Here is a 14,167-nt window from a genome sequence, read left to right as displayed (position 1 = left end):
ACTAGACGCAATAAATCAACCCCCACTGGATCAATCACTACCCATCGATCCAGTGGGTAATGTAGACAAGCCCTCAGACAGTTAATCAAATGCAAAGATTCAGGAAATGACAGTGAATAAAGAAAGGGTTCAGTGAGAGTATGACACCAGAAACCCCATCAACCTTGCACAGACGGATATAATTCCCCTGGGAATGAATCCACAGACTCAGTACTTACGTCTATGGGTACACTGTCATACAGGCGCTTGCCAATCACGGTCTTCCCTTGAATGTCAATATTTTCTCTGTCTTCAATAGGCAACGTCTGCACTAGTTTGCAGTCAATGTAGAGGGAGACGCTCTTGGATTGAATGCTGAGTGCGAACTTATGCCAGCTGCGGTCAAACAAATCACTGACTCGTGCATTTCGAAAGACCACTCGTACTGCGTCCTTGGTCAGCCCAATGGAACTGTACTCCACGGCTTTGTTCTCTCCATCCAGGCGGATAGAGACCTGAGAATCAACAGAAAGAATGCTGCCGATACAAACACAACTTCATTCTCCGTACACTTGTCCTTTCACATAAACTATACCCCAAAGTGCTTTACAGAGTCAAAGTTACTAATAGCAGAGGGGAAGGGAAAGAGATATAGGCAGGGTGTGGGGGACATGCCTGAAGATGGGATAGGAAATGAGATTGAGAAAAGACAAGGCATGTTAAAGGGATTAGATGATGGCCTAAATTACCTACCATTATGACTAAAATGACCAAGCAGTGACAAAGAAGGAAGGAGCACTGAGTGACTGGACTCAAATTCAATCAAGTTTTCAAATCAGAGAGAAAGAGCCCAGTTTAATCTGTACTAGGTAAACGCCTATCACATCCAGCATTGCAAAATTCATACTTCACCCACTAATTATCTCTCTCTCTCTTTCCAAGGCCATTGCTACGAGCATATTGTTTCTCATAATTCCTCCATTGGACGGCTCAAGTACTGTACATATTAAGCCATTGATGTAGGAGCAAGCAGATAAAGGTTAACATTTTCTAAAGCACCTAAGTAACCTAGGAGCCCAAGTCCCATCTTCAAAAGTGATTAAGGCATTTAGGAGCCTACGTCGTATTAACTTTCAATGAGACTTAAGGCTTCTAAGTGTCAAAGTCATTTCAAAAATGGGACTTGTGTAAAAATTTCAAAAGTGCCTATTGCTTTTCGCTTTCCAAACTTCAGGGGGTCAATTTTTCAGCTATGAACAACAGGAAATGACTGATTGTCTGGTATATAGGATTCAGAATGAAGGGACTATGGTTTCACAATAAGTAACATGTCCTTTTATCAAGGATCAGCTGAAAATTTTTCAAGATAGTGATATTAACCTTTGTTCACTGACTGACTTAAGAATCTAGCTAGCCAGCTAGTAGCTTCTTATACTAGAGCCATCCCCTGTGCTGCCTGAGTGTCCTGAATATCTCTCCACATCCTTTGGAAGTTCAAATCCAAAGGAATAATAATATGTAGCACTGCTAAATAAATCAGCACTGGCAGCCCACTCAGGAATCACAAGTATCTCTGTAACAACAAACTAAAATGTACGCAGGTTTCAGAGTAGCAGCCATGTTAATCTGTATTCTCAAAAAGAAAAGGAGTACTAGTGGCACCTTAGAGACTAACCAATTTATTTGAGCATAAGCTTTCGTGAGCTACAGCTCACTTAATGCATCCAATGAAGTGAGCTGTAGCTCACGAAAGCTTATGCTCAAATAAATTGGTTAGTCTCTAAGGTGCCACTAGTACTCCTTTTCTTTTTGTAAAATGTACGCAGTAGGCAAAACAAAAAAACCCCAAACCCCTGCAAGCAAAAAAGACAACATGGTGTGGTGTTAAAAAATCTATATGGCAACAGATGATAGATTGCAGTCACGATGAATGGGAGTATGTATGTATAACTTATGAATTCCGGTTGATACTGTGAAGTTGCCTTATGAACAACTGCAGTGTCATGAGTGTCTATATGTTTGTGGATCCACCAAAGTCTTGTAGCCAGTACACACCAGACAGGGACAAAAGGAAATACTTAAGGCTAATGACAGAACTTTAACTATACAAAGATTATGCTAAAAAGCAGTTCAAGCCTTGGAGAACCATTCTAGCTTATGCCTTGGAATGAAGGGGGAAGGTAGGAACAGTGGAAACTTACCAGGAATAGAACAAAAGAGAAAAGGTCACCAGGAGGGGTTTAAATAAAGAAACAAGGAGAAATAGGGAGAGCCAGAAAGGAAGCATGAGGCAGGAGACAGCAAGGTCACAGAAGCTGGGAAAGGGACTCCATGGGGGATGGACCACCCATCATGTAACAGTATATATAGGCAGGGCACAACAATGGGTGGCCCTGGAGGACTCCCAAGTGAAGGGTGAGAGATTGAAAGTGACCAATGTTGTGTTTACTGTTTTGTGTGATCCACACTCTTCTGTGCTCTGTATGTTTAGGTATAAAAGAACAAACGCATTTGACTCTATGCAAAGTGTCAGAGTGTGTGTGAACTGCTTCCCAACTGCTGTGTGCCTCTGAGAGAGTTAAACTGTAACCGGAAGCTTCACACCTCTGAGATGGAGCTGTGGGGCAGGGCATATTTAAGTCACAGGGGTATATTGGAGGTCAATGCTCGTCTTGGGGGGCCTAGGGCAGGTGAGCTGAAGAGCCCCATTTCCAAGAAGGGGTAACAGACTATTTGGTGCCCAGGAAATGTTCCACAAAGGCCAACCAAGGAACCAGAGCTGGAGCCTGCTGAGGCTCCAGAGGCTTGAAACCCCTGGAGATCCAGAGCAGCAGAGACTTGGATTCCCCGTCACAGCCATCTTAGTGAGCGGCCAGGAGGGGGCACTTGCTAGGTTCCGTGACTGTACAGCTATAGCACTTTCTATCTGAAGATCTGCAAGTGCTTTACAAACATTAATGAATTCCCCTTCACAAACCCCATGCCAGGTAGGGAAGCATTATTATGCCCATTTCACAGGGGAGGAAACTGAGGCAAAGGGATGTTAAGTAACCTGCTCAAAGTCCCCAGGAAGTCTGTGGCAGAGTCAGGAAGAGAAGCCACCTCTCCTGAGGCCCAGTCCTGAGCTTTAACCGTGAGACCATCCCTGCTACTCAGGGGCAAGCAGTAATTTTTCTATATAGAACCAGCTGAATAAACTTATTGAAAAACTCAAAGTGCTTTTAAAAATTAGGAGAATGTCTTTTCTCTGCCCATTTCCTCCTAACCTCAGCCACTGCCGGAGCAAACCTCCTTTCCAATATAAACCATGGGCCGTGTCCAATTTTAAAGGCAAAAGTTCTTCGGCAGAACGAACTGAAAGTGTGTCAGTCGAAAGGAATGCTCATCAGTCCATTCGGAAGGAGAAGTGAGGAGTTAAAGCGGCATAACCAGCTTGTGCGAAACACGCCTGCTCCCGAAGGCTGGAAAGGGCCCCATACCTGCGGAATGCCGTACTTGTCGATAATCTGCCAAATATACCAGTCTTCTCTCCTGGAAGCCTTCCGGAATTTGAAGGTGGCTACAAAGGCATATTCATCAGGCAGGCCCTGTGGGAATACACCCCTGGGGAAGAGGAATTGAGAGAGAAATGTAACAGACAACAACAAAGAGCAAAAGACTCTAATAGAAGCCCCTGCGTGTCCTGGCAAGATTTTCCAAAGCCATCATGTAGATGTCTACAAAATCTGCTGTATCTGGCAACCAGTAACAACAGGAACATGTGTCTGCTCTCCTCCATCAGCGCATGCCAGCTTTAGCCTAGAGGGGCTCTTCCCCATTCCTGTGGTGAGAAGATGATTCATTCCCAGGCCTCATCTTAAATACCAAAACCAGGGATTTTTCAGACTGTTCTACATCATGCTGAACAGGTTGGGTTTTCCCTGATGAGGTACCCCCCCTCGGTGCCTAGCTTACCCAGCGGATAAGTGAAGCATCCTGTTTGGATACTCTGCTGCAGTGGGCGCTTTTTACATCTGAACGCAGGCAGGCAGGTCTGACACATCCTGTGAACGTACTCAACTGGAGCAGCATGAAAAGATCATAGTGTATCAGATTCCAGACAAAGCAGGCACTGCTTTTAGTGCCAGCCCTGAAGGAGACGTTACTGTTCTCTTGGCTGGTGAAATCAACTGTGCTTTCTCAAAACACACTTTGCAAACAGATTTAGCAGAAATTTACTCAGTGCGTAGTAGGGATGTAAAAGTGTAACTGGTTACCCGATAAGCATCAGTCTTATCGGTTTTGGTTGACGATTAAACTCCGCTGCCGCCCTGCGCCTGGGGTCCTGGCTGCCGGCCCGCACCAAGATCTCCGCTGCCAGCCCGCGCCCGGAACTCCACTGCCGGCCCGCACCTGGGGTCCCGGTTGCTGCTCCACGACCAGCTCCCGGCTGCTGCCCTGTGCCCAGGGGCTCTGCTGCCACCCACGCCCAGTGTCCCGGCTGCAGTGGAGTCCAGGGTACAGGGCCAGCAGCCAGGACCCCAGGCGCGGGCCGGCAGCCGGGACCCCAGGTGCAGGCCAACAGTGGAGCCCTGCATAAAACTTAGGGGTGCTGCAGCACCCCCCCTCCCAAGCCCTAGTTCCCCACCTATGTGAACGCCCTAGCAGTTAACCGTTTAACCAATAAAATGTTAATAGGTTACACAGTTACTATTTTTAAACCCTATTTACATCCCTAGCGCATAGCTTGCCTTGTAGGATTGGTGCCCATCTTTGAGAGGACGAAGAATCAACCTGTTTGAGTCAAGCTTGTCGCCACATGTGTCACGGGCACCAATGAGAACCCAGAAGCCATAGCAGCAATAAATAAAGGGCGAAGCCCTTAGGAAAGCTATTCAGATGGGTAGCATCCCTGACTTTGCCCAGAGGAACAAGGGAAGAGTGGGAGCTGGGCATTCAATACTAGAGGCCACCCGCTGACAATTCAGGCTGAGGGTGTTTTAAAAGAGCCAATTTTTTTTTTAAATAAAAGCCACCTCAAATAAGTATCGGGTTGAGTTTACAGCAACGATTCGAAGTCATTCATGCTTCATGCAAACCAACTCCCCTGTCGTTAGCTTTCACTTGGAATTTCCTGATTTGAAGCTAATCCCTTCAAGATATCTGAACAGACAGTACTGTGGTTTAGACCATTATTGCTGCTTCTGCTCTAACACACCCGCAATGAACCCCAAATTCTTTCCCAAAAGCCAGATTGAAGAAGACTCCTTGTAGTCACCGTGTAGCAACCACAACTCCTAGCACCTTGTGTGCAGCGACAGACCTCCCACAAAGGCAAGACTTTGGACCCCAGGCAGAGTTATTTCTGTCTGGCTCATCTCATCATTTTCTACATGTCCTGTTAACACGTCTTACCAGCTGCTCAGCTCCATTTCCACACAGCTAACCGGTGGCCTTTACAGTGTAACACCTGCTGCTTGCATGGCCTGAAGGAGCTCCAGTGAGAGCTGCCAGAGCTCAGCGCCTCTGAACAGATGGCCAGCAAAAGAGCATCAGATTCTGGCTCCCTGTGGGCACCTTACAATACCCTTCACCTAGGGAGACCTGGGACCTGGCCAGACACAGTCAACTCCTGTTTGCAAGCTGCTCACACAACTGCCTTTCCCCACTGACATGGATTCTCCTGGTGCCAACATCCTGTCTCTCACACAGCCAGAAAGAGAGCCCGAGAGTCCCCTCCCTCTCCCCCCGAAGTTGTGGAACCCACAGGAATTCCATATCACAAAAGAGCAGGTCCCTGGGTTGCCACTGTCCTGCCAGAGCCCCAGTGGAGAATAAAAGTGGCATGAAAGTGGCAACAAAAAGGCACAGGAGCAGTGCAGAGGAGGTCTGGTGGGGAAGAGCCAGGTCAGTCACATCAGTCCTGCTAATGGGCACACAGCCAGGCCTCATGTACCTTTGACACATATTTGTGTGAACTGCCTGTCGCACGACTGTCTGCTTTGTACATGGGTTTTGTTTGAGTTCTCTGAAAGGGAAACAGGGCCCTTTTAAATTGCTGACAGATTCAATTGGCCTCCGCCCCACCCCCCATTCCCTAACGAACCTTTCAGAATAATGAGCTAAAAACCACAAAGTCTCCATTCATTCATTTCAGGAGAGAAGTGCAACCCAGCTGATGCTTGGCCGTGAACCTTCACATCCTTGGAGTCCTGGCATTGGGAGTGCCTCCCACATCTGAGCTCCTGAAATGCTGCCAATTACCGTCTGCGCTTCCATTCACTCCCCTTGCCTGCCTATCTTCCTGACTCTTCTTCCACGAGCAGCAGTGGCCCCCTTTGCTCCCCTACCGGTCCTGTCCTGACCATTCCCCTCCTGCCTTCCCTCCTGTCTTGTCCCCAATCCTCCCTGGGTATGTCTACACTGCAAAAAAAAAGTCAATGAGTCTCAGAGCCCAGGTCAACTGACTCAGGTTTGCGCAGGGTGACCAGATAGCAACTGTGAAAAAATGGGACAGGGGATGGGGGATAATAGGGGCCTATATAAGAAAAAGTCCCAAAAACGGGACTGTCCCTATAAAAACAGGACATCTGGTCACCCAAGGCTTGTGGGACTAAAAATAGCAGTGTAGATGTTCCTTCTCCAACAGCTGGAGCTTGGGCTTTGAAACCTAGGGAGGGAGGGTTGGTCTCAGAGCCCAAGCTCCAGGCTAAGCAGGAATGTCTACACTGCTATTTTAGTCCTGTAATACAAGCCCTGAAAGCCCAAGTCAGTTGACCTGGGCTCTAGGACTTGCCGCCATGGGTTTATTTTATTTTATTTTTTGCAGTGTAGACGTTCCTCTCTCTCCTGCTGTTGTCTCCCCCTCTCTCTGCTCAGCTTCCCAATCCCCCCAATCACCCCGGTCCTGGAGCTGCTATCCCCCTTTGTTACCAACCACTTGGGCTCCCTACCCTACATCTCCTCACTCTGAGCCCTGGGCACTTTCTGGTGCCTGAAGCTCCTGTTATGCCTCTGTCCCCCGCTCCCTGGAAACACAGCAGGAAGTGAGTTAGCTCAGCCTCTGTTATAGGAGACAGCTTGTCACCCCTCAATCCTCTGGCACTCTGACTGTTGAGTCCTAGTGCAGAGAGACCCATTCCCATCCAACCCATGTAATGAAAGCCAACCAGACCAACACATTGTCTCAGTTAACTTAGTGTTGCCAAATGATCACATTGACAGCCCTGGGGAGAAGATGTCCCTCGTATTTACCCACAGGACGGGCATAGCATTGGCAGGAGCAGTGTTAATATCTCCCTGACTGGCCCCTACCAAGGCCCTGATTCAGCAAAGCATTTAAGCACGTGCTTCATTATAAGTATGGACACAAGTTCCATTAAAATCAACAGGTCTTAAGCACAGGCTTTGTTGAATGGGACGTGCTTAAAGTTTAGCTTGTTTTTGAGTGTTGGGCTGATGTGTTTGGCCCAAGTGCTTTCACTCAAACTTGGAAGCATCCGGTGGGGAAGTGGGTAAATGAACGTAACCTAAACTCCACATTCCCCAAAGGAGAAGGGGAAAAATTCCATTTATCCGCGTTTATCTTTAATTACACTACTGGATGTGTCCGTTCTTGACCTCTCTAGTAGGACTGCCTGTGTGGCTCGGTGGATGCCTCTGTGCTAGGAACTGGGCTGAGACCACTGACACATTACATAGAGGCTGCTGAACAGTGCATCATGTGGATTTAAAGTGGTGGAAAGCTGTAATGACCTGTTACCAGCGCCGCGTTCCCCCCCCACCCCCCGGCAACCTCAGGTGATTTTTTTAAGGCTCCAAAGAACAGGCTGTAAGTTCCTGGTGTGCACAGCCTTTGTGCCGAAAGCAAACCTAAAGACACCACTGTTGCTCAGAAGTTATGACAAAAGCTGGAGCTGAAGTCCTTTGCCCCTGTGTCTTTTTTGCAAATGCAATAGCTCATAAATAACAAGAACTCTGTTGATGAGTTTTCATTTATTTCCCTTCTAAAAACATGGATGTCCATCAAGTGGCTAACTTGGGTTTTTGGGAATCCAAGTACTTTGAGTACAGTCCCCAGAAATGTTTTATTTCCCTGCCTTCACCTGAAGCTGAAATGAGCTCATGATCCATGCTACAGAGCATCTGAAATCCTGCTTTACAGGTTGCCTGGTATCCACAGGGAGCTTGATGTTGATTACTGAGTTTATAATTCTGAGTACACAACTGGTCACAAAAGAGCTCTCTATGAAGCTCCAAGCTGGGAGGAATCCCTAGTGCAGCAGGTTAGCTTATGAGTTAAGTAACCCAAATTCAAGCTCAGGTGAATCGCAACCTTGGCATACAAAAAATGAGAACCCACATCGAGAGGACTTCCTGGCTCCGCCTCGATTTCTCATCACCTTCCATTTGCCATGAGAACAGCAAATCCTCCATCCTCAGCCTTCACACCACAAAGAGAAATGTTAGCCAGCTTTTGTTCCTGATACCAAATGTAACACAGGTGTGTTGTTTGGTTGTGCAGAATTACTGACATTTAAAATATTTTGGAAATTAGCTGACAAAAATTAAACAAAACACTGAAACGTGAAGGAAAACACCTGTAAACCCAGACTTGTAGATCACTAAATATTTAGGTCATTGAGCCCAGTGAATCAATTCCAGCCCAGCCCAGCAGTGGTTAAAATTCACTCACATGTGATGGCCATCCAGCCATCTATCTGAACCGAGGCTGGTGGGTGTCATGCTACTTCCCTATTATCTACAACATGATCATCACCAGGGTCAGATTGCACCTTCTAGCCACAAAGCCTGTGGAATAAGGCTCTAGGGGAGGAAATCTCCATGAGAAACCTTTGTAGATGGGGAGATGGGGCTTGCTCCCCTGCAGAATAGGCTGTGGGCTCACTCAGTACCCTGTTGATCTCCTGGGAAATCAGCAAGAGGCCAGGGCCATCTGTGAAGGGACCCTAGACTGACTTGCAGGTTCTGTGGCCTGACATGTCCCCCCCCCACCCCAAATTGCCAAGTTTCCAAGTCCCCAGCAGCTAGATTTTGTTATTGGAATGTGGTGGCAACCTCTTTGATGCAATCTCTATTGCAGTGAAGGCAGCTCTCTTTAATACAAGGAAACCCAAAGTGCGTGTTTTGGAGGATGAAGAAGGATCAAAAGAGATTGAGCTCTCCGATGCCCCTTATGACTGTATTTGACTTAATGTGGATAACATACCCTGTACCATCACATTAAGCAAAATTGGTTGTAGGCATGTGGTTGATGCTACCCTTCAGGAAGAAACTTGCTCTTTGGCCAGCCTGCTCCTTTCTGTGACCAGCAGAGGTACCCTTATGTGTATGAAGAAATTGGGGAACAATAGTCTTGATCCAGAGAGTATCTTTGAGATGATGGAGACAGGAAAATGGGTAGGCAAAACATTGCACACTTCCCTACAGAAGATCTTAGACAAAGAAGAGAGTCTGGGGACAACACGACAGAAGGTTGGATTCCTAGGATGAGTTGTTTCATCAATGCAGATGTAAATTTTCAAGTTATTTTTCAAAGCATGATCTTGTCAGTTTGTATATGAAATAAAAGATATTTTTGGTAAAAAAAAAACAGCCCACTTAAAAGGAGCAGCTTGCTGCAGAGGGAGCTTTGGGAGAAAGATAATAAAACTGTAGCTCCAGGTTGAACTGTCTTTCTTCAGACTCTCTGCAGGGCTGGAAGGAGGAAGATGTGCTGCCCTGACCACTCCCTATCCCTCTGCCCCATATGGATCCCAGGGCCCATTGAATGCTTTCTGTAGCATCCAGGTAGACAGTGCCACAGAGATAGCATAGGGTGCAGGGAGATTTATGCAAGGGTCTGTGGGGCATGATTTCCCCCTTTATCAGGCTCATTCTCAGGGAGCAGCTGTTCACATCACAAAAGCCACTACTGCAGTTCTAATCGGAGAGGCCAGTTACTGAATGAGCCATGGAGACTGAAATACCCTGTCAGCCTTAGAGGTGGTCCATACAAGTTAGGTTTTTTCCAAATGGAAACTAAAACCATTTAAATAGATTACTCAGTACATTAATTAATTAGTATCTAATTATGAGAAGCTGCCATGAATTGATTAATACTATTGCTAATTATTTGGAGGAAGGAGTCTTTGTTTTAGTGCTATTCATAATTTCAGTTCCTGGTTTTATGTAGGTATATGTGATTTCATTTTCCTTGAGTGATATTCCTGTGGGAATCTTCCTAGAACCCACAATATCTTAGGCTGCTGAAGACAAAAGTGGAATATACTAAAACCTCCTGGAGCTTGAGTTTGTTTTCCTTCCAAACCACAGGAGCTTGCAGGTTAAAATACAGAAGAAGGGTGAACATTGGCAGGCTCTTTTTAAATTTCCTTTTCTTGATTTGTTTAAAAAGGGAAATTTAGTAATTGCCAAAACACTGTTTCAATATGGATAGTCCTAGGGAGAACAAGATGGCAGCTATGTTAAACAAAATGATGCAGCATGAATGGAAGCAATACAAGAATGCCCCAAGTCGCAATGCTAGTGAGGCACTTCAAATGCCTCAGAATGTAATGCTAGCCCCTCGCCCAGTCAATGGCTGGCAAACTTGCCCTGATCCAAAGCCTGTTGAAGTCAATGGCAAGGCTTCCTTCAACTTTAGTGGGCTTTGGATTATCCCCATTGTCCGCAAGGGTGATGACCCGTGTGAAATGTGGTAGTTGGAACTGTGATGTGGATAAGTGGCTACTGGGAACTGGCCTCAGAACACCAACTCATTTTACACAGGCCATTGAATGGCTATTCGATGGCCACAATTTCAGGCACAGGATGCCAGTGTTGCCTATTAGCCACTGAAATCGAGACTTAGATATCTAATTAAGGGACATGATTTTCAACACTGCTGAGCCCCCAGCAGCTGCCACTGATATCAACGGGCGCTCCTGAACACTGTTGCTCGCAGGCAGGGAACAAGCAAGAGCCTAGAGCAGTTTCTTCACCCAGCAAGAAATGCCTATCAGTCTCATCACTATTCTGCTTTAATTAATTTTCTTCCAGCTAATCTGTCATCTCAGCTAAACAACAAGAAAGCACGAAGACAGAGTTCACCACAGAGATTGCCACTGCAATGCTGTGCCTGCAAATGCCCAGATACAAATGGTTTTCTTGCTTTTAACCTTGGGGCAATTTTTGGTGTCTGTCACTATAGACTAAAAATCCCTCCTTAACAGTTTGTTATTGCGGAAAGAAGATGAACCCTGCGCCTTGATAAGACAATGACATGTATGTGGGTAACAATACTCGCTAAATAGCTCTAATGGCAAAAATTGCAATGAGTCCTGGATGCCTCTAGAAGGGTCCTCAAAGCTTATTGGTACCTACCTCAAAATAATGAATGGATTCACTTCAGGGAAGTCCTGTCCTCCTTAGCTAGTCTTCACACCCAGATCAGCATTACTACATGATGAATACCCACTGAACACAGCTAAGTGACAGATCTAATATCGATGCCCTGAGTCCATCACTCAGTCGTGCATCACACACATCAGTCACACTGCCCCCATGTTGTCCTCTCTGCCTTAGGGTTTTGTGTTAGTGGCCAATGTATCTCAGCCTTATCTTGGGGTCTGAAACCAGACTGAGAAAGACGGAAAGCTAACCCTGTCCAGATAACCACACAATAGCTTGGCAACCAACTTCCAGAACATGTTCCCCAGACAGGGAGGGGTTCAAGACTGGCCAATAGCTCAGCAGAAAATCAAAGTTAAGAGACACCTCCTTCAGCACAAGCCAAAGCTCAGCATATTTCAGTAGGGATGGCACTATGCCTTCTTCTAAGGTGTCCTAAGTGAGAACTCCCATCTAATTATAAAGTGCTTCACCGCTGGCTTTCACAAGCTACAACAGAAAGGGATCCTGGACACAGGCTATTCGCAGTACCACCGGAAACCTCTGCACAGGGGATGTGACCAAGTTAAACCAATGCAGATGTATTTGCACCCCTCATTCTAAACATGATTGGCAAAGAGATGTGCAAATTCTTTCCAGCACAGCAACGTCAAGTCTGATTTAGGGAAGTGACTTTCTAGCTGAATCACACTCTTCATGGCTCTGAACAGCTACCCTGGAGCATTATTTACCACATCTCTAATAGATTCAAGGAACTTCTGTTCTCCACACAGACTCGATGGAAGCTCCTGCTCTCCTCCTGATCAGTCTCTGAAAACTGTTTCCATGTCTGTCACTCTCCCTGAGTTAATCATTCACTCTCATATAGACCTTTCCATCCATATATCTCAAAGTACCTTAAAAAACAGGATCATCCTCATCATTATCCCCATTTTACAGATGAAGAAACTGAGGCACGGAAGCAAAGTGGCTTGCCCACTGTCACTCAGCAAGTCAGTGTCAGGGTGTCAAATTGTTGCTAATTGTATTAGGGGCTTCTTTGAATGGACTCTTTTCAGATTATAGATCACAAATCATCCAAACACTTCAAGCACATGAGTTATCCCATCTCCTGCGAGGGCCCTACCAAATTCTCGGCCATGAAAAACATGCCATGGACTGTTAAATCTTGTCTTTTGTGTGCTTTTACCCTCTACTATACAGATTTCATGGGGGGAGACCAGCGTTTCTCAAATTGGGGGTCCTGACCCAAAAGGGAGTTGCAGGGGGGATCACAAGGTTATGTTAGGGGGATCGTGGTACTGCCACCCTTACTTCTGTGCTGCCTTCAAAGCGGGGCAGCTGGAGAGTGGCGGCTGTTGCCCACCTTGAAGGCAGTGTCCCACCAGCATCAGTGCAGAATACCATACCAGGCCACCCTTACTCTGCGCTGCTGCCTTCAGAGCTGGATGGCCAGAGAGTGGCAGCTGCTAACTGAGGGCCCGGCTCTGCAGGCAGCAGCGCAGAAGTAAGGGTGGCAATACCCTACCACGCTGTCCTTACTTCTGCGCTGCTGCTGGCAGCCCTTCTGCCTTCAGAGCTGGGCTCCCGGCCAGCAGCCACCGTCTCCAGCTGGCCAGCAGCAGCACAGAAGTAAGGGTAGCAGTACCACAACCCGTCCCCTCCGCCCTCCAATAATCTTGTGTATTGGGGGGCGGGGCGGACGGGTTGTGGTACTGTATTTGCCCCCCTCACAACTCCTTTTCGGGTCAGGACCCCTACAACTACAACTACAACACCATGACATTTCAGATTTCAATAGCTGAAATCATGAAATTTATGACTTTTAAAATCCTATGACCATGAAATTGACCAAAATGGACCATGAATTTGGTAGGGCCCTAAGCATAGCAATTAGGCGCTTGCTTAAGTCTTATGGAAGTCAGACTTAATGTACCTGCTTAAGTGCTTTGATAAAGAAGTCTGTGATTACTCATGCCCTTAAGGCTAAGCAGGTACTTAAGTGATTGCTGAATCTGCACCATGACAAATTTAGGCAGGATTTAAACAAACAAGCCACAGCATAGGTGAAAGATTCTGGATCCCTTTCTCATTTTCCTGAGTCATACAGAATTAGTCTAGTCCCATAATACATAGAGCAATTATATATACATTTCACATAGTGACCAAGGTTTATTTAGTGCAATGAATTCATCCCCCCCATTCCTAAATTCACTTACCCTGAGATTTGGCATAATTTACGGACTTAAAACTTTTTTCCTATAGCCATATTTTCACTTTTTATTTTTATTTTTATTTTTTTTTAGGTAGAGGGCGGGGAGGGGATCAATCCAGGTTGCTTCCAAGATGACCAAATTTATGAAATCAAAGAAATGTAAATGGCCAGAGTATCTCCAATACACAATGAGCCAAGGAGAAGAGTCAAAACAGATTAGAAAAAATAACTCTTATCCAGAAGAAGGAAAATAATTAATATTGATTTTTGTAATATTAAATTTAAAACAATCACTGTGAAAAAAGTTAATGAAGAAAATTCAGTCCATTGTTCCATAGGCACTCAATGAAATTATGCACTCATTCTTCTCAAGGCTAATGCTAGCAGAACTGATATGACAGGTTGAAGAGAGCCCATTTTGATGGACTGTGACACAGCTGGCAGCCTCATGTTATAAAAGCCCCTGAGTACTGAATCCATGTTGACAGAGGATTAACTGCTGTTCATTCTTTTAGGAGGTTAAGAAACTGTATTAGCTGCCTGATAACTACATCCACGGGGAATCAGTCTCCTGCAGTTAGC

The 14,167-nt window shown here is 46.0% G+C and overlaps 1 protein-coding gene and 1 pseudogene across 1 annotated transcript in view; one reads left to right on the top strand and one right to left on the bottom strand.

Moving 5' to 3' along the window:
• LOC140907965 (collagen alpha-1(XXII) chain-like) overlaps window positions 1-14,167 on the bottom strand; it is a 249,917-nt gene that overhangs the window by 118,022 nt on the left and 117,728 nt on the right. The window contains exons 6-7 of the mRNA XM_073335053.1: window positions 3,459-3,582; window positions 219-494 (exon numbers count right to left, since the gene is read on the bottom strand). Coding sequence (XP_073191154.1) covers window positions 219-494; window positions 3,459-3,582 — 400 coding nt within the window. The remainder of the gene's footprint in view (window positions 1-218; window positions 495-3,458; window positions 3,583-14,167) is intronic.
• LOC140906209 (exosome complex component RRP42-like) lies at window positions 8,727-9,510 on the top strand (annotated as a pseudogene).

The sequence above is a fragment of the Lepidochelys kempii genome, chromosome 2 (assembly GCF_965140265.1).
Source record: "Lepidochelys kempii isolate rLepKem1 chromosome 2, rLepKem1.hap2, whole genome shotgun sequence".
Taxonomy (NCBI): Eukaryota; Metazoa; Chordata; order Testudines; family Cheloniidae; genus Lepidochelys; species Lepidochelys kempii.
Note: the sequence above shows the minus strand (reverse complement) of the source record. Positions and strands in the feature narration are given on the sequence as shown.